Genomic DNA, 21,263 nt, shown 5'->3' on the forward strand with positions numbered 1-21,263 from the left:
TTGTGAGTCATAATTTTATTCATATTTAGTTTCTTTTGTCTTTTATTAGCATATTTGGAATTGGAGTAATCCAAAAGTAATTGAAAGTAATCCAGTTAAAGTAACCCTTCCCAACCCTGCCAATAATGTATGATTGTGGCTTATCGTTTGTGCTTTTGAATCTCCATTCTTGTGATGGATGCAGTGCAGTGGTTAGCCTAACATGTGAAAGGTCCCTGATTCAAAAATATGTTGGCCTGGAGCAGATGGGCGCCACCAGGCTGTACTTGCCCAAGACACACCACAGTAAATGGTGCCTCTACAACCCCAGTGGTTAAGGGGGGGGTTTAAGGGTTATTGATCTATCTTCGTTATTCATTATCCATTATCCGTTATCGGTCAGTTCATAATACGCTACAAAGCCTAGGAGCCGGGACACTTACTCTCAGCCAAAAGGCCAAGCTAAGGTCCTAGCCCTAAAGCCTTGCTGCGATCATTGCGAATGCACCGTTCCCGGAGGTACTGCAATACCGGGCCGATGCGTGGAGTGGACAGAGCAAGCTCATATTCCATCTCCGAAATGCAAAAATCAAAGATAGTGACTTCATAGAAAGTACACAAAAGGCCAAGCTAAGGACTTAGCATCAAGGCCAAAGGCCATGATTATAAAGTACACAGTCCAAAAATCCAAACAACCAACTAAAACATTTTGACTTGGTCATTTTGAAAGTTGCTCGCATGCTGAATAAGTGTGAGCACAACTATTTTAAGTGATCGGTTATTCCAACCGTAATTGTAATTTCCAAACTACAACGCCTTCATTCAATTCATTTTTAGGGATGACAACAATATAAACTCTATTCAACTGCTTTACAATAAGATCTGAACAATACACCGCTCAATAGGTCCACGACATGGGTTCCCTGCCAACTGTTTTAGGGCACAGCTCGTTTGCCATGGCAACAGCTACATCCAGAGGCCCTCACCGGGAAAGCACTTGATAGGGATTACTCGCGCAGCAAAAGCAGGCTCCACTGTGCAGCAGTGGCGCTGCATTCGGCTGCTTCACCACCCAAGAGAGCTGTCATGTCCTCCACTTTACGCAGGGTGTTGCCTTAAAGTGGCCATATTTAAAGACAAGCATCGTGCGTTCGGGATGAGAAGCAAGACACCCGTCACCATGGCGGCCAGTGAAGCGGACGTTTTTGCTGTAAGCATAATCGTCGAATTTTGACATTCGAGTGTCAGGCATGGAGGGGTGGGGGTGATGCTATGATTGAGAGCGGGTATGCGGACATTATCCTGCAGGGGCTTTTACGCAACTGGTGCGTTGGTTGTCGTTTTCAGAACATCCTTTTTTGTGAGTGCATGAAAATCTGGGAACGGTTCTTTTGAAAGAGTGAGAATATTGCACACTCGAATGCCTCGACCACTAAAAGCCACGCAGTTAAGAGGATAAACGGCATGCGTAGTCAAGTGACTTGCTTTAAAATTCAGCAGCGCTTTGCGACTTATGATAAATGTGTAGTGGGACTGTTGGAGCACGTTTTATTTAATATCGATAAAAGGTTTAAAGTTCAATAGGCAGTCAATATAAGGAGGGAATACATCAATACAATTTTGAGCTTGCATGGAGAACAGGAGAGAACTGGACAAAACACTGAAGATGTAAAAATTCAACCTGATCTAATATTCTTCCCACAAGCCCTGTCTTTTTAATATAATCTCTTAGGTTACATAAAGCCGATCAAGCGTAAATGGTGCGTGTATCAAAGAAATAACAAATCGTGACAATGATACAACAGATCACAAGATATCAATAACAGTCAGAATAAACAACTGTTCATCTGCCAATGAGAATACGCACGCATTTATTATATAACGTATTATATAACATTAATCTCATTTCTATGCTTTTGCACATTTGAACCTTTTAATCGTTTTTACCAAGCACTGAAAGGATAAGCTTTCCAATTTCGCTTTAATATTGTATAATGACAATACTGTTGTCACGACCAGAACGGAATAAGGACCCAGATGCGTGATGTTAACCACAAGTTGATTGAGATAAAGAGGAAAGACAGCGCCCGTGATCCGGTGCTCGCTGGACGCGGGAAGCAAGCCACTCACAGAATCGGAACGTGTTCTGAATGCGGAAGTGGATCTTCCGGAGCAGGAGATGGTAGTGTGATGGTAGGACAGGAGAGCAAAACGTGGTCGGGATCAAAAAAACAGTCGTAAGCCGGGACAGGAGATCAAAACGTGGTCGCGGTCAAAAAACGGGGAAATCAGGAACGGGCGGGTGGAAAACGGGTGAAAAAAGCGGGACAGACGGGAGTCAGAGTCAAAATGCTTGCCTTGTAGAAACGAAGGTTCGCTGACAGACTGACAACAGGCGAGTGAAAGGACTGAGCTTAAGTAGAACCGGGAACCAATCAGGAAGCCAGCAGCGGCTGGCGTCAAATAAGCGAGCACAGGTGAAATTAGCCAGTCATCATGACAGATGTAAAGGCCACTCATTTCTTCACCAAACATTGTGAAGTACTAGTTAAAATAATGATCCATTGTCCACAAAAATAGTAAAAAAAAAAAAAATGTCACAACAACCGAATCCTGGCATCTTAAGCAATCTTCTTTGCAGGTGTTCAATAGTCAAAATAGAACCACATTCTTCATTGTAAGCTAGCAGAATTAAAAAAATGTCCGAATAAACATTAAAAATATTCTTGTCAATTAATCCAATGTCCACAAGCTACTATGTAAATATGAGAAATAAAGATAAAACTGCCTGTTTTGACTGTGTTATGTTTTTATTTCAGTATAATTTTTGTTTGTTTTTTCATTCAAAAAAAATTCACAGTATTTTGCTATATTTTTCTCACAATGTAAAATTATTGAGGAGAAATGCAGAGAAATAGTTGAAAAAAAATTATATTGAAAAAAGACGCTCACAAACAAAGAAAAAAGGAAAAATATTACAGAATGAAAACATTTATCCACCAACTTAACAAAAACATGTTTACTAGGATAAATTCACCATATTTTTTACCCGAATCTCTTAGTCAACTACTACACAATTATATCTTGTTATTTGTTTTACTTATGATTATATACCAAATTTATAAAGCATCTTGTATCCACAGCAGGCTTCAGCAACCTTTTTTAAGATGAGAGCTACTTTGTTGTCACTGATTAGCACAAAGAGCTACCAGTTTTTTGTGCGTATGCAAAATACCACGTTATTATTCTTTTATTAACGTTGTGCATATTAGAAGCCGAGTTAAAAATAGGCTACATTAAAAAAATCTGCCTTGCCAAAGGGCACTAAGTGATCCGTATACATTGTCATGTCTGTTTAACGCAAAGTCATGAAGAGTTCAAAGAGTTTAAATAATTCAAAGCGATGATGTATCAAAGATTTCTAGCATATACAAAACTCACAACCTTTACTGCTAAAGATTTTATGTTTCACTCTTGTTCGCTGCCAATACGCCGAGCTTTATGGAGTTTTTTGGCGTTGTTCAGTCCTCGTCTGAGTATTCAGTATGCAGATTATGCTTTCTTGTTTTCGGTCTGTTTGAGTTTAATAATTTTCTCCAACCTTATAGCAGGCATTGTCACGGTTGCCATGGCGCCCAATTGACCCCGCCCATATGGCGCCAGCTGCGGTTCATTGACAGATTGGCTTACCTTCTATTTAAGTTCAGTGTTCTCACTCTCCCTTTGTCAGTCCGTCAACGAACCTCTGCCCCGCAAGTCGTGGGTTCTGACTTTGTCCTGTTCCCTGTTGGTATTTCCTGTACGGTATTGTTCTCGTGTATTTTGTCTGTTTAATATTGGTTTTCAGTTTAGTCCCCTTCTATTTTTGTCCTGTTTATTATTCTCTCCAGTTTCCATTTGTCCTGTTTAATTTCGATATCGTGTTTCAATATCAACCCTGTCTGTCCCGTCTTGTCCAGTATTGACCCCATCTGTCCGATATCTGCTTGGGCAATTGGTGTCGATCTCGTCGGTCTCTGGCTTCCTGTCTTTCCACGCCAGACCGCTGCATGACTCTCCATTTCCCGTAAAATAAAAGGCTTGTGTAAGAACGTCACGCGTTTGGGTCTTGATCCTGTTCTGGTTCATGACAGGCATGGGTTGCAGAGACTGATTTGGTGTAACCTTGACACCTTTGATGATTGAGAATCCTAAGACTTTGTCATTCAAATCAGGTCATAATAACAGGTTTAGCCCTTAATCACACAAGTCTCCCCTGATCTAAAACCCACACAAGGGCAAGGAAATACTGGAAAACTTGTGATACACTTTCCAGGATGACCAGGCTGCAATCCATTTTTCAAGGGCATCAACATACTACTACAATACAGTATTTTTATTCATACTCCTTTGTGAAGAAATCCTCTTCTAATATCATATTTTTGTGTCTACATTGATGGGGTCCCCTACTTCGGTCACACCAGAACGTGACATTTATAAATTATAGGGAATTTTTAAAAAAGATGTGGAAGAAAATATTATGTACTCAAAGACACTGATCATGTCAATGATTTCTCATGCCAGGATCCCTAATATACAGTGTATCATTTCAACTCAAAGTAAGTACTGTGTAATTAAAACACATGAGGCACAATACAAAAATAATTCCTGTTTACACTTAAACACACAAGTCAAGGGTTTAAACAGACAGAGCAGGGTACAGACAAACCACGTGAGGAAAAAAGACCAAAGGGGAGCTCATCCACACTGAGAATGATGAGAGACCACAGCCACGAGGACCCCAGATTGACTCTTGTTGGGTCTTGATCAGGTGTATTGTAGAACAAGACAGTTTATCACAATGTTAGAAAATGAGTGAAAAGCTCCAGTTTCCAAGTAGGAGAAAGCATGACTTACATACTAATTGTGTAAACGATCTTATCTGTGTTTATAAATGTTATCATTTTTATAATCTTCCAGTAAAGCTTAGTTGAGACAAATATTCTATATTAAATTCTCCAAAAACTAGATAGGACAGCTTGTGACGATGCATGTATGAGGATAAGTGGCAGTTGATTCGCTGTGGGAATTATCAGATTCAAGACAAAGCTTTACAAACATAGCATCCTGTTCTGTGAGCACAGGCTGGCTGGTGGGTACCACCAGGCTAGCTGGCTGAATACCATCCCATCCCGTAAAACAACATCCAGATAAAGAGCTCATTGTATGTGTGTGTTGAAAAGGCCGAGACAAATCAGTGTTGCATTGAACACATCCCAGTCCTCATGGTGAGCTCCTTGAAAATGCAGTTTCTCATCAGCATGGAGCAACCCGTCTCACTATGCATACACAAACTGCAGGTCAATTAGTAGTCTTTTAGTGCACAATATACCCTATAAGCCTTAAAACCTTTTTTGCTATTAGATCAATTTATTTGTACATTTATTGCTTTCAATTTTTAGACCTATTTTATATTTTATAATCTCTTTTTAAAAATTATTATTTTTTAATCATTTTTGAAGGGGCGTCGCTACTTTGCGGATTTCCACTTTTCGCGGGTGGTTTTGGTCCCCATAAACCGCGATAACCGAGGGATTACTGTATACAGTACTTCTTAGTTTTATTCTTTGTCAATTTTTACGTTAAATGACTGTGTTCCAGAATGAAGTCAAACGGACCTTGGAGCTCGGGGGTCACGTGGGTTTCGACAGTCTTCCAGATCAGTTGGTCAGCAAATCAGTCACACAAGGTTTCAGCTTCAACATCCTCTGCGTAGGCAAGTAAAGCCCGACGTTACTAGAGACGCAGACCTACTTACAAACAATTTAGGTTCAGGACCATTGTTCGTAAGTTGAATTTGTTCGTAAATTGCTTCAGCGCTATATTTTGTATGGAATGTATGTTTAAGGTTTATATAAGTACCTTTAACGCTTTTATAAGTAACCTGTCTTGTTTTGTACTAAAAATAAGCATTTCATAAAATAACATGCTCTATAAAGACAAATAAAGTTAAGTTTAACTTACTTTTGGAAGATGAGCTTCAACAGACGACCTTCTCCTCCGTGGTAAAAAGTGGCCAAAAAAAGCGATCAAACCATTTTCTCAACTGCATCAAGCTTTCTTATTCCACTTTTGTTCCAGAAGTAAAGGCTCGCCTCTTCTTTACACTTTACACCAACCATATTGAATGGATGCACAAGATATTAAACGATAAAAAGGTCAAAGTTCTTAGCGCGCTGGAGATACAGTATAGAATATTTACACACTAACTAGGAAGAGGAAGCGGATTTCTTCCTCTGAGTGGATGCTGGGTGATCTCTCACAGCACCACCACACGCCGGTAGTGGCGGAAAGAAGCACTACAGTAATGTCCTCTACTCAGAAAAAGGTGCACACAATACAAAATCTAACTTACAGCAATTTTTCGACATCCCGAAAAAAATGTTTGTATATACTGTTTTTCGTAAGTCTAATAGTCGTAAGTAAGGGGAGCGTCTGTATTCTCATCATTTATTTGTTTTGAAACATAAACTTGAGTGCTTCTTCCGCAGGTGAGACCGGCATCGGCAAATCCACCATGATGAACACACTTTTTAACACGAGGTTTGAAAGCGAAGAGGCCAGCCACTATGAGAAAGAGGTGCTTCTACGACCGCATACGTATGACCTGCGGGAGAGCAATGTCAACCTCAAACTGACTGTCGTGCACACTGTTGGCTTTGGGGACCAGATCAACAAAGGAGAAAGGTGATAGAAACAGTATAAAAATCAGGCACTTGTAGAATAAATGAGTGACTGCATAGAACAGTTTACATGCAGACCATAATCTGATTGGAAATACAATCTCGCTAGTCTTCTGATTATGTAAAGCCATGTAAACATGCGCAATAACCTGATTACGTCTTTAGACCGACTGTGAGTATTCTGTTTGCAATGTTTGGGTTAATCCTTACATTTTAGGCTACTCGTTCACGTACTCGCATTGGAGTAATACGATTATTTGTATAATGCGCAGTTTCCTTCCCTAGGAATACTTTTATGGACTTGTAGTACAGAGACAAATTATACACATAATGGCCAGCTTACTCTCCAAAAACTGTTTTGGCTGATTTCTCACAGACATCTCAGTATTTTTTTCTAAAATGCCATAGTTGTATCCATCTATATATAGTGAAAATCCATACTTTTGGTAAAACATGTATGAGCACATTTTGCAAATGCACAAGACACAGCAATATCGCTCACTTTTGGAGTACGGAGGAAACAAGCATGGCAACTTGTTGGATTTGAAGAGTGACGTGAGCAAAATCATTTTTTATGGAATGTCAAAAGGTAAACAGAGAGTATTGACGTTGGAATAATCGAAACACTTGGAAACGCCATGTATACAAGGTTATTTGTTTGCGTCTAGGCATGTGAACTATTTGCTTGGATTGCTCCAGGAATCCTTTTCCAATTGAATTATTGCTCGCATGTAAACATAGTCACCAACTGACTAGCTAACTTATCCTCCAATAAAAAGTCCTTTCAATTCAGATTACTTGTGCATGTATACACATTCCTGTAATCCGATTACTTGTGCGCACGCATTTTTCCTTACTCGGGATATTTTGATGCCCTAAAGCACTGTAGGACTTGAGACAAATGCTACACATAAACTCTGGTTTACTTGCTAAATAAACCTTGTGTGTATTGGTTGATTTATCTAGGACATTTCCATTTTATTTTCTCCCAAAATTGATCTTTCTTTATATAGAGGATGACGTCCAGCTTGTATCCATCCACCAGCTCAGTAGCCTAGATGGTAAGGCGCCCGCTTTGAGACTGGGAGGTCGGTGGTTCGCGCCCCGGCCGAGTCATTCCTAAGACTTAAAAAAGTGGTCGGCGGCGCCCTCTGTTGGCTGCGGCTGCATCGGCTCGCTACAACGGGTCAGGTGCAATCGACATTTCGTTCTGTGTACATTGTTACACAGAATGACAATACAAGGAAATTATTATTATTATTATTATTATTATATAGTTGTAGTACATACAAGCTCATTTTGTAATCACATGAGCTCACTTTTGGAGCGCGGCGCAAACAAGCAGAGTACTTTGTTGAGTTTTGTGAGATACATGAATGAAATCATCCTTGAATAATTGTCAAAGGTTAGATGTGGAAACCACCTCTATTTAAGTAAGGATGTCGCTCTTGCTTCACCCTTGTAATAAGAATACTCACAAACGCCAGGTGTATACCTTTATCTCTCAGCATTTAAAGCAGGGATCTCAAACCTTTTTCAAGCTGAGATCAACTTTTTGTCAATAATTAGCGCAAAGGGCACTTAGTTTGAAATTAGTTTCTAAAATAGCATCTTTGCTAGATGGCTTACTTAATGTCTGAAAGGGTAGCTAGATAGTTAGCTAAAAATGTAAAGAGGTAAAAAACTGAAAGGGAGCTAGATAGCTAACTAAAAGAGCAAAAATAACAACTAGACAGCCAGATAGCAAGCTTAAAACGAAGTTAGACAGCTACCTACAAAGGAGGTCAAAATTCAGCTTGATAATTAGCCCAAAAAGATCAAATGTTAGCTAGCTAACATACAAAAACTGTAAAAAGCTAGCTGGATAGCTTGTTAAATAGTTAAAACGGCAGGAATATAACTAGCTACAAAGCTAGAAAGGAAGCCAGATAGCGAGTTAATAAAACTGCATATATTGCACATAAATTGGAATTTAGTTTGTTATATTTCTTTAAAATAAATCAATAAAAAGGTGAATAATTACAGTTGTTTCATACACGAATACATTCTTATTCTATACTCTTAATTATTTGCTTGGAAATAATGATCAACACTTGAAAACATTCTTTGTCAGGAAGCCTATGAACTGGAATGTATTTATTTGAACTTCTAAAGAACAACGTATCATGTTATTACTATGTTGTGACTATGTTATTACCAGATACATTATTAAAATAGGGCTAAATAGACTCAGTTTATCAATTAAAAAAAAATCACTTTACTAGAAAATTACAATGACCCAGCACTGGTGAGCTATTTTTAGAACAGGTCCGCGGGCACCTCAACGGTTCTTAGGGGGCACCCTGTTGCCCGCGGGGACCACGTTTGAGACCCCCGACGTTAAAGATTCATTTGAATTGCTCCAAATATCCGATATTCAGCTTCCAATCGGATTATTGTCTGTATTTAAAATATTCAATGATCTCAAACAAGCAGCTCTCTTTTCTAAAATGAAATACCCGTTTAAAACGTTTTTTTGTTTTGTCTGCAGCTATAAACCCATTGTCGACTATATCGACGCTCAGTTCGAGAGGTATCTCGAAGAGGAGCTAAAAATCAAACGTTCCCTTTGCAACTTCCACGACACGAGAATCCACGTCTGCATCTATTTCATCGCTCCCAACGGCCATTCCCTCAAGTCGCTAGATTTGGTTACCATGAAGAAGCTCGACAGCAAGGTGGCCGCGAAACGGCGTGAATTTTTTTCCTGTCTCCTAGAAATAACTCCTATTTGGTTGTTTGATTTTTAGGTGAACTTGATCCCTGTCATAGCGAAGGCAGACACCGTCTCCAAGGGTGAACTGGACAAGTTAAAGATCAAGATCATGAGCGAGCTGGTCAGCAACGGAGTGCAGATATACCACTTTCCGACTGAGGATGAGGCCGTTGCTGAGATCAACTCGTCCATGAATGTGGGGCTCTCGCATGCACACACTCACTCACTGTGTCTGTTTTTTTTTTTTTTTTACTGAATACAAGTTTGTCATACCACTAGGAGGGGCTAAATATTACACAAGGTCCCTTTAAGAATCTGGTCTTAGTTTTATTGTCAGAACCAGAACAGGAGGAGGACCCAGATGCGTAACGTTTCTCACACAAGCTCTATCTTACTGGAATGGGGCAGTCATGCACGTCAACACAATCGCCAGTGATTCGAATAAGTAAGGCAGAAGTCTGGCGTGGAACAACAGGAAGCCAGAAGCCAACAGGATAGATACCAGTTACACAAGTAGATACCGGACAGATGGGGTCAATACCGTACAGGACGGGACAGATAGGATCGATACCAGATACACGAGCAGATACCGAACCGACGGGGTCGATACCGGACAGGGCGGGACAGACAGGATTGATATCTGATACAGGAGACTGGAGACAGATTTCAGACAGGACGAGACAGATGGGATCCATACCAGACACTGGAGACTGGAGTTCGATATCAAACAGGACGAGGTAGACGGGAACGATACCCAATACTGGAGATTGTAGCAAGGTGTCAGACCGGACGTGACAGACGGGATCGATACCAGACAGGATACACAAGCAAGAGAACGTACGGAGTCAAAACACGCGTCTTGCGTGTGCAGAGGTTCATTGACAGACTGACAAAGGGTAAGTGAGAGCACTGAGCTTAAAAAGGAGGGAAGCCAATCAGTCAACGAGACGCAGCTGGCGCCAAACGGGCGGGGCCAATTGGGGGCAATGGGCAAACGTGACATTTAGAGCTTTGAGTTGATCATTGTGGTTAGGGTAAAGGTTATAATATCATTTGTGGTTGGTGTTACGGGCGGGGGCCTGTGCATTATATCAATAGATGTTGTGTCGGTGTATTGCAACATCCATTACAGCCTGGTTATCCTCATGTGCTGTCCCTTGTCAAGGTTTCTTAATTTCCTCATGCTGACGTTTTGCGCTTTTCCTGCCCTCATGTAGGTTTTAGATCAAGGGATGGTGTAATGATAGTCAGTAGTCTGTAATAGTCTGTGGTCTGTGCAGTAAGGGCTATACAAATAAACATGACTTAACTTGACGCACTCACTCACTCACTATCTAAAGAAGTTTCATTCTTTATACCATTCACCAACGAACCGAAATTACTCCTTCACGCCACCTCAAAGAAACAGTATTTGAGCACTTATTTACACACGAAAACAACACTTTTGAGAACACTCACTCGTTCATAAAATACTCATTCTCTCACTCACGTTTTTTTCTGCGCCACTTATCCTCACCAGGGTCTCTGGGGGTAATGCAACCCATCCCAGGCATCTCCGGGCAGTGGGCAGGGGACACCCTGAACTCTTCACACACGTTTTCATGCTCAAAAATACAGTCATTCAGTCATGATTTTACAACTTTTTCATTAGTTGTGCGTTATTTTGTAGCCAGAAGTGGCCTTGAACATTATCATTTTGTTTGACCTTATGAATTGCCCTGTTAAGATAAGAACCAATGTAAGCCATTTTCCTCTTTGCACTGATGAACTATCTGTAGCTATTGTCTGTGACTAATTTGTGCCCAGAATATTCTGTAAATAAAACATTTGAAGTATATGTTCATCATCCAAGCCTTTATTTTAATAGCTGTACACTAACAAACAAAATGTACCCATTAAAAAACATGAATTCTCTCACTTACTAACCCATCTAAAATCAATCCTGAACTCACTTGAACACAATGGATTCTTGGCCCCCTTTAAGTGCTGAGAATAGCCACTAGATGACGCAGTCTCCTTTGTAAGTGGGATTCTTGTCGCTTTGGGTGCATAAGCTAATACTATACACTGATTTTATTATTTTGAATTTCTGTTTACTGCCATGTTGTCCAACAAATGGAAAACGCTGAATCAACATCAAAATGAGTATTAATGTGACCGTGTTTCATTGTCATCTTTTATTGTAGACGCACCTGCCATTTTCTGTTGTCGGCAGCGTCGAAGACGTCAAAGTAGGCGCTAAAATCGCCAAAGCGAGACTGTACCCTTGGGGATCAGTCCTAGGTGAGTCTAACCTGTGCATCTTAAAAAAAACTCGTGCACTGTAGTTCCCCTGAAAAACAAGTTTGCGCCTTTGAATATAAAGCTGGTGCACCTAATAGGCTGATAATACAGTCATTAAAATGAGGAATGCATAATCATATTGAAATGCTTCTACAGTAACCATTCATGAATGAATCAAAGTCAGTTTGTTGTGATTATTGATGTGTTGTTTGTAGATGTATACATCTCTATGAGCCGGCTTTTAAAGAGAACGACGAGAGTCGGCTTTCTCCTTTCAATGCGCTTTTTTTCCTTGGGAAGGTGGCAGGTGCACCTGATCGGCTAACAGGGTTGGGTAAAGTTACTTTAACTGGATTACTTTCAATTACTTTTGGATTACTCCAATACCAAATATACTAATAAAAGACAAAAGAAACTAAATATGAATACAATTACTAAACTTTGTGCAGGCTTGGGGAGTAACGGAATACATGGAACAGCAAAAATGATGTTGGCAAGCTGTTTGGATTTATTTTCATTTAGTTTCTATCGCATTTTATGTTAGTTTTGCCGGAGATCAAAGCCAGGAGAGAAATCTTACCACATGTTGTGAGTCATGATTTTATTCATATTTAGTTTCTTTTGTCTTTTATTAGCATATTTGGTATTGGAGTAATCCAAAAGTAATTGAAAGTAATCCAGTTAAAGTAACCCTACCCAACCCTGTCGGTTAATATGCATTTTTTTTCTTCAGGGATTCTCTGTTGTTGACATTAATTTTGTTGAGTTTATAAAATTTTTTGGGTTTCATTATTTATTTTTTTGATATTGATGAGTAGTAAATATTTCAATGTTTCCTGTGTTTTTCCGGGATACTGTGTTTCAATTATAGTTTTTTTAGGTAACAGATTATAAGCGTATTCTTGTGCCTAATAGTTTATTCATTTACATATTTTATATAGAATAAAAAACGTTAAAATGCCCCCCCAAAAATCAATGTAAGGTGAAACAATAAAAGCTATTAAATAGTTGTGAAAACAGGAGTTCCCTAAATTTACGTTTTATGAAATAAGTTTTTCAAAATGTTCTAATGTTTTCATGGTTTGAATTTTATGCGCCTTATAGTCAGTCCGCTCTGCCTTTTAGATGAGAAAATAGCTTTCAGAGGAATATTTTTAGGGTGCGCCTTATAATCAGGTGCGCCTTAAAGTCCAGAAAATACAGTATGAAGGACTTTTTCTATATTTTTTTTTAACTCAACCCAGGCTCTTACTTTGGTTTTAATACCATGCGTCATATGGTCAGTATATATGAAACCTTATAAGGGACTTTTGATTTTTTTTTTGTCCCTTAGTGGAGAACGAGAACCATTGTGATTTTGTCAAACTGAGGGAGATGCTGTTGCGTGTGAACATGGAAGATCTACGGGAGCAAACGCACGCTCGCCACTACGAGCTATACCGACGCTGCAAGCTGGAGGAGATGGGCTTCAAAGACGCCCATCCCAACAGCCAATCATTCAGGTCGGATTAAGGAAAACGTGATGTCTCATGAAAACATTTTCTGCCTAGCTTCTGTTGTAAGATTTAAATGTGTCACTGACTATGTTTAGTCGCGATTATATCGTTTCTTCATTTATAACCTCTTCATTTATTTCGTAGTGAATATATAACTTCATTTATTCAGTCATGATTTTACAACTTTCTCATTATTTTAGTTGTGTGTTATTTTTTAGCCAGAAGTGTCCTCGAACATTATCATTTTATTTGACCTAATGATTTGCCCTGTTAAGATAAGAACCAATATAAGCCATTTTCGTCTTTGGACGAATGAACTATCTGCAGCCATTGTCTGTGACTAATCTGTGCCCAGAATATTCTGTAAATAAAACATTTGAAGTATCTGCTCATCATCCCAGCCTTTATTTTAATAACCGCACCTTCTTGCTACCCAGAATCAAAAAGACCTGCTGAACAATAAAAATATGTTTAACTACAGTTTCTTACATGTGTAAAAGATATTTCCAGTGTTGTTTTGTAGCAGTACAACATAATTCGTTCCTACATTTCGATTTACATTCCTTTTAAACACTCATTTTCGGTTGCACTACATACCAAAGCGACATTTAGTGGTCAAATAATACACACTGTAACACATGTAAGTGTAGCCCACACCAATTATTATCACTAATTTATTTTAATATCAATTTTTAACGTTCTTTTTTAAATAAGAATTTTTTTAGAAAATATATGAAATCAGGAGACTATTTTTTATCAGCGCTTATCTTCTGGAAAACTTAATTTGGCCAAACCTCAACCAGACCTTAGCTTCTGCTGCTCCAAGTAAAATGAGTTTCAGACCCTTGTCCTCGATCTAGGTCTGTGTTGCTGTTACCTTTTGACTTATACCACTTTTGTAAATGAAATGATTTCATGATTAAAATTTGACAAATGTCTTGCAAAATTAAATACAATTGCAACTTTCTTCATCTGCAGCCTGCAGGAGACCTATGAAGCCAAGAGGAAAGAGTTCATCAGAGAACTGCAACATCAGGAGGAAGAAATGAGGCAGCTTTTTGTCAACAAAGTCAAGGAGACTGAAGCCGAGCTGAAAGAAAAAGAAAAAGAGGTGACAGTTAATATTAATAACACGTCGAGGCACTTGTGATATCAAATGTTTTTACTTTGTAGCTGCATGAGCGGTTTGAGCAGCTTAAACGGCTGCACCAGGAAGAGAAGAAGAACCTGGAGGAGAAAAGAAGAGAGCTGGAGGAAGAGATGAACTCCTTCAATAGGAGGAGGGTTGCTGCAGAGACGTTGATGGGCCAGGGCCTCCAAGGTGGCGCTCAACCTTTCAAGAAGGACAAGGACAAGAAAAAGTGAGTGCACTTTTCTTTGATATTTTAGATGATGACTATGAAATCTGCTTTACTGGGACTAAAATGGTGACGAAAAGATCTTCAACAGATCTCTATGATTATGTTTTTAAACTATCCAACTCCAAACAAAATATTGAATTTAATATACTGTATGTTCCAGAATATTAGTCAAACATATTTTCCCAAAAGTTTGCAGTACCTGTAATCCTTATCAACCTATAGATGAAAAAATAGTTTCACAGTCACACACAGTACTATGCTGTGTCTATGTTGTGCGACAACCACGCCAAAAACAAACTTTGTTCGCTTCTAAGCTAAAACCAATGGTCATTTTGATCAATGCTGAAAACGTACTCCCTCTTATTTTCTGAAAGTAAGATTTTCTGTTTCTGCGACCACCAAAGCCGCATTCCGTTTAGCCAGCTAATACCTGCCAGCTCCCACAAGCCACATTCCTCCTAATCATGCCTCTCCAGGTCTCATTGTCATTCCCCTCGTGAGTGTTGAAGTCCCCCAGCAGTACAAGGGAGCCCCCTGCGGGAGCGCTCTCAAGAACACTCTCCTATCACTCGAAAAAGGGTGGGTGCTCTGAACTGTTGTTTGTTGGCTGAGAACAAACTATCAGGACCCATCTCCACCCTGAAAGCCAGAAGGAGGTTACCTTCTCATATACCTGGGTGAACCCCAACTTACAGGCGCTGAGCCGTGGGGCAACTAATATGCCCACACTGCACCTCTCAAAGCAGGCAACCATATCGTGGAAAAGAGTCCAACCTCTCTTGAAAGGGCTGGTATCAGAACCCAAGCTGTGTGTAGAGGTGAGTCGACTATATGTAGTTGAAAACCCTCAACCTTGCAGATCTGGCCGGGCTCCTTGCACGCCAGAGAAGACATTCTATGTCCCAAAAGCCAGCTTCTGTTGCCGAGGATTGGTCCACCAAGGATCTCACCTCTTTTGGCTTCCATCTGGCTCTGTGGAGCCCTTCATCCCCTCCCACAGGTGATGAGCACATAGGAAGGGGGACCCACAATGTCGCTTTGGGCTGAGCCCAACCAGAGCCCACAAGTAAGGGCCCGGCCACCAGGTACTCGCCAACGGACCCCATCTCCAGGTCTGGCGATAACCCAATGTATTTTTCTTCACAAGCTGCGCTTCGTCTGGCCCCTCACCTAGCACATGTTTGTCATGGGTGACCCAAATACGGGCTTGAAGCCCCCAAACACAGATCCTAGGATCATTGGGACAAAAACCCCTCCATCACAATAAGGTACCAACTCATGGAGACGTACGGTCATTGTTCTGAGTACAAGCCACTTTGGGATAACCATATTACCTTGATAAATAATTACTTAACCCAATTCAATGGGAACATATTTTTTGGACCAAAGGTTTCAGTCCACAAGCAGGTAAACAAAACAAGTGATTCAAGGCCATCTTCGGCACAAGTGTCCTCTAAGCTAGCATAGGAAGAAAGAACGTGATTAATGAGGTAGTGACATCTTCCCAGGAGCCATGTATAGCACTGATACTGATCCAGGCACAGATTGAGAGTGACACTATGTGCCCAGACACAGTCGGATGTGTCGCAGTTTGACACAGCCTGATGCTTCTGTCTCAGCGGGCCGACCTGCCAGACGCTACCAGGCAAGGCCAATTGTGTTTACATACGACCGGTCTCGTTGCTGACACGAATGACCTCACAGCACCGAGTTATTTTGGCACAGGAGGACACACCATATGTCAAGAGGAATTACGTGCAAGGAAATATCTACACCTTATGGCTAGGATTAATCTAGTGACACCAAAAATAAAGATCCTCTGTTTTCATTCTGATCCTTGCCATATTTTGTTGTTGTATGTTTTTGTTGTTTTCAGTTGATTTACAGAACAATACATCCAAGGAAACTCTGAATACGTCTGCCATCGGCGTCGGTCAGAGACTGTGGTGGTGTGTGAGACAGAATATGAATGCGTCTGATGTAATCCACTGTTTACTTAGCCATGATAACGCTGGCTTTGCTCACTGCCTTGATGCTGACTTAGCGAGACATATCAAAAGCAAACCAATGGAAAGTTTTCACTACTTAGAGCCGCTGTTATTTCATGCTTCTGTCATAGATGTAAGTGATTTTTTTCAGTGGGCTACTGACAATAATGAGTTGATTTTGTTATATTAAATACTTGTCTCTTTATTGATTAATTTAAGTGGATACAATAGTGCTTTGGAATCAGTGACATGCGGTCAGGTTGGGGTCTGGTGAGACATAGTCAGATTTATAAATAAATTAACCTCAATTTTAATCATCATTTGATTGGCAGAGCAAGAAATCAATATATTGACTGTAGTATGAAAAAATATTTTATTGTCTTACCTTAACTTATAAATGAAGTCTATGTGCTGCTCCTATTAAAGAAACACATCAATAGATGAGGTATGCGCCAAATCACTATCACCCTCTGCCATGAGGCAAGAGAATTGCGTGCCTCGCTTTGAATCTGCTGACTTTCAGCACAGTAATATGGTACCTACCAATTTTATTCCAAATATTCATGAGATCCTGTGTAAATTAAGCGATTTCAAAAAAAGAAAATCCAAAAATTGTAGTGTTAAATGAGAAAGAACTGAATAAAAACATTTAATAAATAGCCTCACCTGATTCCCCTACTGTTCATCACGTTGGGATATGCCGATAATTTGAAATTCTCTAGATACATTATGAGGTACAGTTGCACGTCTGAATGGGATCTAATAGTAAAGTGTGTCTATCCACTGTAGTTTAATTGCCAGACTACTATAATGTACATTTCTAAATATTTTTTCACTATTTACATGGCTAATACTGACAAAAATCCGGCATTTGAACTGGGTTGTGTAGACCTTAAATATAAAGTTTAAAAGGAAATTGTGCTGGTATGATTCATTTCATCACAAGCAATAAAATTACAAAAAACTCAAAGTACATGGTGTTTAAAAAATGATATCCTTTGAATATTATTAATTAATTATTATAATAAATAAACGTAGTCCCCTGATTTATTTCATGAGCAGATAATTTGTATATAGAATGAAAAACAAAAGATTAATCTGCGGTAGACTTTTACCCAAGATATGTTTTAGTGTGTTTGGCAAGAGTTGAATCACCAACTTGATGTAGTCCCAGGCAATGCTCATATTGAACATTTGTGAAATTGTTCGCATAATTCACATGCTTTTGTATTTCTCCTTGATATTTAGAAGAGTAAATCTTACGATCTTCAAAATTAATACTTTTAAATGTAATTTTCCGTAGTCATGTACTTTCTGTGATGTTTACATTTTAAAGAATATGTTTTTTTTAAACACCCTGTATATGATATACTGTTCCTGGCTATCATAGTTATAGTCTTTTACAAGGCAGGATTTATGTGTTGGATCTCATTCAAATGTGTCTCCAATAAATGTATCTGATACAAAGGTGTCTTGCTGCAGCATCTGAGCATTTTAGTGTATTAACAAACAAGTCTCTAAAACCAATTAGCAAAATTGCATTTTTGGCTTCACTAACAACTAAAAAATACCATGCAGCGTGTCTGATACATCGCTTATTGTTTTCTTTCTTCCCATAGCTTCTTTAGTCTTCCCTCTGCCTGCTCCTTAACCACCTCCAGGAATTTGAATTAGAAGACTTTCTACTAACGCCGCCGACGTGAAGCGACAAGACGGACAAGCGAACGTTTTATTTTCGACACGTGGACGAGCACTTTTAAGAGAAATGCACTTAAAACGATGGGAAAGAATTGCCGAGTCTCCTGCCGGTGCGTTCAGCAGTCTGCTATTTAGCATGGAATATGCATTGTGCATGACATAAAATCATTTATCCAAGAGTCAAACTCCTCAAATTGAGAATTTCTCATCTTAAATGTGCCCTTCTTTTATTTCCTCATGTACTTTTGACTGATTACACTGTGAAATAAATAATGCTGAATATATTTTACATAATTCATGCCATAAAGCGTTCTTTTGGAATTGTATTAAGACGCAGAGACTATAGTAAGTAGGCTTTCTTTAGCATAATAAGCACCTTGTCGTACTAAATCTTACAACAGTAAATGTGTATTTCATTATATGATGTCATGTGATTCAATAAAACCCCTGCCTACAACTCTTACGAAATGTCTACAAAACAGCTGTTCTACTTTAGAAATACGTTACAGCCAAGATATTTTACACTGCAGAAACATCATTACCTTCAACGAAAGGTATGAAACCACACAAGCAGTATGTACATCAGGGGTCTCAAAACGTGGGCCAATTGCAGCCCGCGGGATGATAATTTGAGGCCCCCTCTTAATATGCATGTTTAGTGGTGCCCCCCACTCAAAATATTGATAATGGGATGTTCGGACGCGTTCTAAGAAATGGGCAGGGCACCCGTATGATGTGGCAGGGGTAAACCAGTAAAAGCTGTCGGGCCCTGCTGTTGAACAGAAGAGTGTGTTATGTCACCCTGACCCGAGTGACATGGCCGCTTTCTTGAGTCCCGTTTCATCTGGAGGGATGAAAGCATGACCGACTTAGGTGCCGAGGTGCTTAACTTGTTTGGGTGTTTGGGCATTTGGGTTGGCCATGGTCACATTTTTTGAGTGTGTTTTTTGCTATTTTTTTCCCTTTTTTATTTTCTTTGTTATTGTATGTGTTTGTCTTGCTGTCAGTCACCCCTCTTGAGCGATATAACCAGGGTAGATAGATAGATGGATAGAAGTGCCCCCCACTCAAAATATGGATTCATTTACAACAGTTTTATGTAGTATTTTCATATGAATTCTTAATGTTTTTTAAATTTATTTTTAGATCTTATTTTGTGTACACATTTTAAAAAATATTTAATTTACAACAGAGAGATGTTTATATCAGATTTTTTTTTTCCCCCAGAAAAAACAATATTGCCCCAAACCCACTAAGGCTGTGGCTCCGGTGGAAACCAAGTAAATTGAATTTGAAATCCCTGATTTACAAAATAATGGAGCATATGTTCAGCTACTTATTAAGCTAATGAATGTAGATTTGATGGTGCTTGTTTAGAGCCATCCATCCATCCATTATCTGCACCGCTTATCCTCAGTAGGGTCGTAAGGGTGATGGAGCCCATCCAAGCTATCTTCGGGCAGTGAGCAGGGAATACCCTGAACTTGTTGCCAGCCAGTCACAGGGCACACAGAGAAAGACAAGTCACTCGCTCATTCAAACCTAGGGACAATTTGGACCTGTCAATTAACCTGAAACGCATGTTTTTGGAATGTGGAAGGAAACCCACGCAAGCACGGGGAGAACATGCAAACTCCATAAAGGAAGGTTCGATCTCATGACCTCAGAACTGTGACGCACACGTGCTAACCAATGCGCTGCCATACTGCCTTTGTTTAGAGTGATTTAACATAATCATTAGAAAAGTCATTTGAACTCTCAAATGTTTTTTTTGTGTTGACAATGTTGTGTAATAAAATAGACTAACTTCAACAATATTTACATTTTGTACTGCAATTTTGCAAAACAAACCTTAAAACAGTTCTTAAGGAGACTGTGTGCATTATTTGACCACTAGATGTGGCTGTATTGTAAAGTGCAACTGAAAAAGCTGTTTTTGTGCGTCCGCCGCCGAAGAAAAGAGATAGGAGTGCAGATACGACCACCATCTTTCACAGGCAGTCAGATAGGTTACCTTAATTGTGAAAAATGCCAAAACAAGCTGACTCGGCCCTTTTGGTTTTGTTGACTCAGCATCTTAACCCAGAAAGACATTCCACTGCCCCAGGAAAGAACGACAGTGACTAGAAAGACCATTTCAGGATTTTAATCTTCATCTGGACTCAGTCCTACTTTTTAGGTTTTCCATTCTCGTGTGCCTATTACCCTGCAAAAAAGGAAATTGACACCCATAAATGGTTTTGCGTCTCGACGCGGGTGATGGTCAAATGGTGCACAACCATTCAGGTTTTAAAAATAATATACACCATTCCTTTAAAAAAAACGTGAATCTATAATTTAGCAAGCGTCTAGAACAGGAATCATGAACCTTTTTGAAGCTTAGAGGTACTTTTTGTGACTGGTGGTCACCGTTGGACGCATCAGGTTTAGCAATCCGCCCGGTATTGCAGGACCTCCGGGAACGGTGCATTCGCAATGATCGCAGCAAGGCTTTAGGGCTAGAACCTTAGCTTGGCCTTTTGGCTGAGAGTAAGTGTCCCGGCTCCTAGGCTTTGTAGCGTATTGTGAACTGACCGATTACGGATAATGGATAATGAATAACGAAGATAGATCAATAACCCTTAAAAACCCCAAAAACCCCTGATTGGTGCAAGGGGCTAGCATTTCGATATACATTTCTAAAATAAAAATTCATGCTATTACAAAGTTGTTTTGAGTTAAATCAACCACTAAAACATCATGTCAGTGAGGAATCAATAGTACTAGAAATATCAACGACCTATTACTGGTGAGCTTTTTTCAGAACCAGTCCGTGGGCTGCTAAGGTGTCCTTGAGGGGGCCACCAAGTGCCCGCGGGCGCCATCATGGAGAGGATGTTCTAGAATTTTCCACCATATTCTGTCATGTTTTCCTTTTTCCGGACTACAGTGACCTGAAAACAAGCAGCAAGGATTACCAAACGTCTTTTCCTTTCCCGTCG

At 39.7% G+C, this 21,263-nt stretch overlaps 1 protein-coding gene, 1 long non-coding RNA gene and 1 pseudogene across 3 annotated transcripts; 1 reads left to right on the forward strand and 2 right to left on the reverse strand.

Annotated features, from left to right (window-relative positions):
- Positions 1-476: 476 nt before the first annotated feature.
- On the reverse strand, positions 477-648 carry LOC148359945 (U2 spliceosomal RNA; annotated as a pseudogene).
- Positions 649-964: 316 nt separating this feature from the next.
- LOC148359946 (septin-8-A-like) lies at positions 965-18,737 on the forward strand. 2 transcript variants are annotated; one of them, XR_015851260.1, is made up of 11 exons: positions 965-1,189; positions 5,620-5,734; positions 6,510-6,705; positions 9,232-9,418; positions 9,491-9,652; positions 11,643-11,739; positions 13,073-13,241; positions 14,214-14,346; positions 14,409-14,596; positions 16,473-16,545; positions 18,204-18,737. XR_015851260.1 is itself a non-coding variant. In XM_088343387.1 (10 exons), the coding sequence occupies exons 1-10, from the start codon at positions 1,136-1,138 to the stop codon at positions 18,256-18,258; spliced, it is 1,356 nt and encodes a 451-aa protein (XP_088199513.1). In that variant the 5' UTR covers positions 966-1,135; the 3' UTR covers positions 18,259-18,737. The 2 variants fall into 2 exon arrangements, 1 of the variants encoding a protein (XP_088199513.1); XM_088343387.1 differs by lacking the exon at positions 16,473-16,545 and having other exon boundaries at positions 966-1,189.
- On the reverse strand, positions 13,896-21,206 carry LOC148359947 (uncharacterized). Its single transcript, XR_015851261.1, has 3 exons — positions 21,062-21,206; positions 14,402-14,568; positions 13,896-14,325 (listed from the first exon to the last, which is right to left on the reverse strand). It is a non-coding gene; the product is annotated as an uncharacterized LOC148359947 (long non-coding RNA).
- Between the last annotated feature and the right edge of the window lie 57 nt (positions 21,207-21,263).

This window comes from Urocampus carinirostris, chromosome 9 (genome assembly GCF_059441175.1).
Source record: "Urocampus carinirostris isolate Australia breed hairy pipefish chromosome 9, RoL_Ucar_1.0, whole genome shotgun sequence".
Classification (NCBI taxonomy): Eukaryota; Metazoa; Chordata; class Actinopteri; order Syngnathiformes; family Syngnathidae; genus Urocampus; species Urocampus carinirostris.

Excerpts from the sequence above, each read along its gene's own strand:
- LOC148359946 (XM_088343387.1), top strand. The coding sequence starts at position 1,136 with ATGAGAAGCAAGACACCCGTCACCATGGCGGCCAGTGAAGCGGACGTT. Across the intron at positions 5,735-6,509 it reads CTTCAACATCCTCTGCGTAG|GTGAGACCGGCATCGGCAAA; the intron begins GCAAGTAAAGCC and ends CTTCTTCCGCAG. Across the intron at positions 9,653-11,642 it reads AGATCAACTCGTCCATGAAT|ACGCACCTGCCATTTTCTGT; the intron begins GTGGGGCTCTCG and ends CTTTTATTGTAG.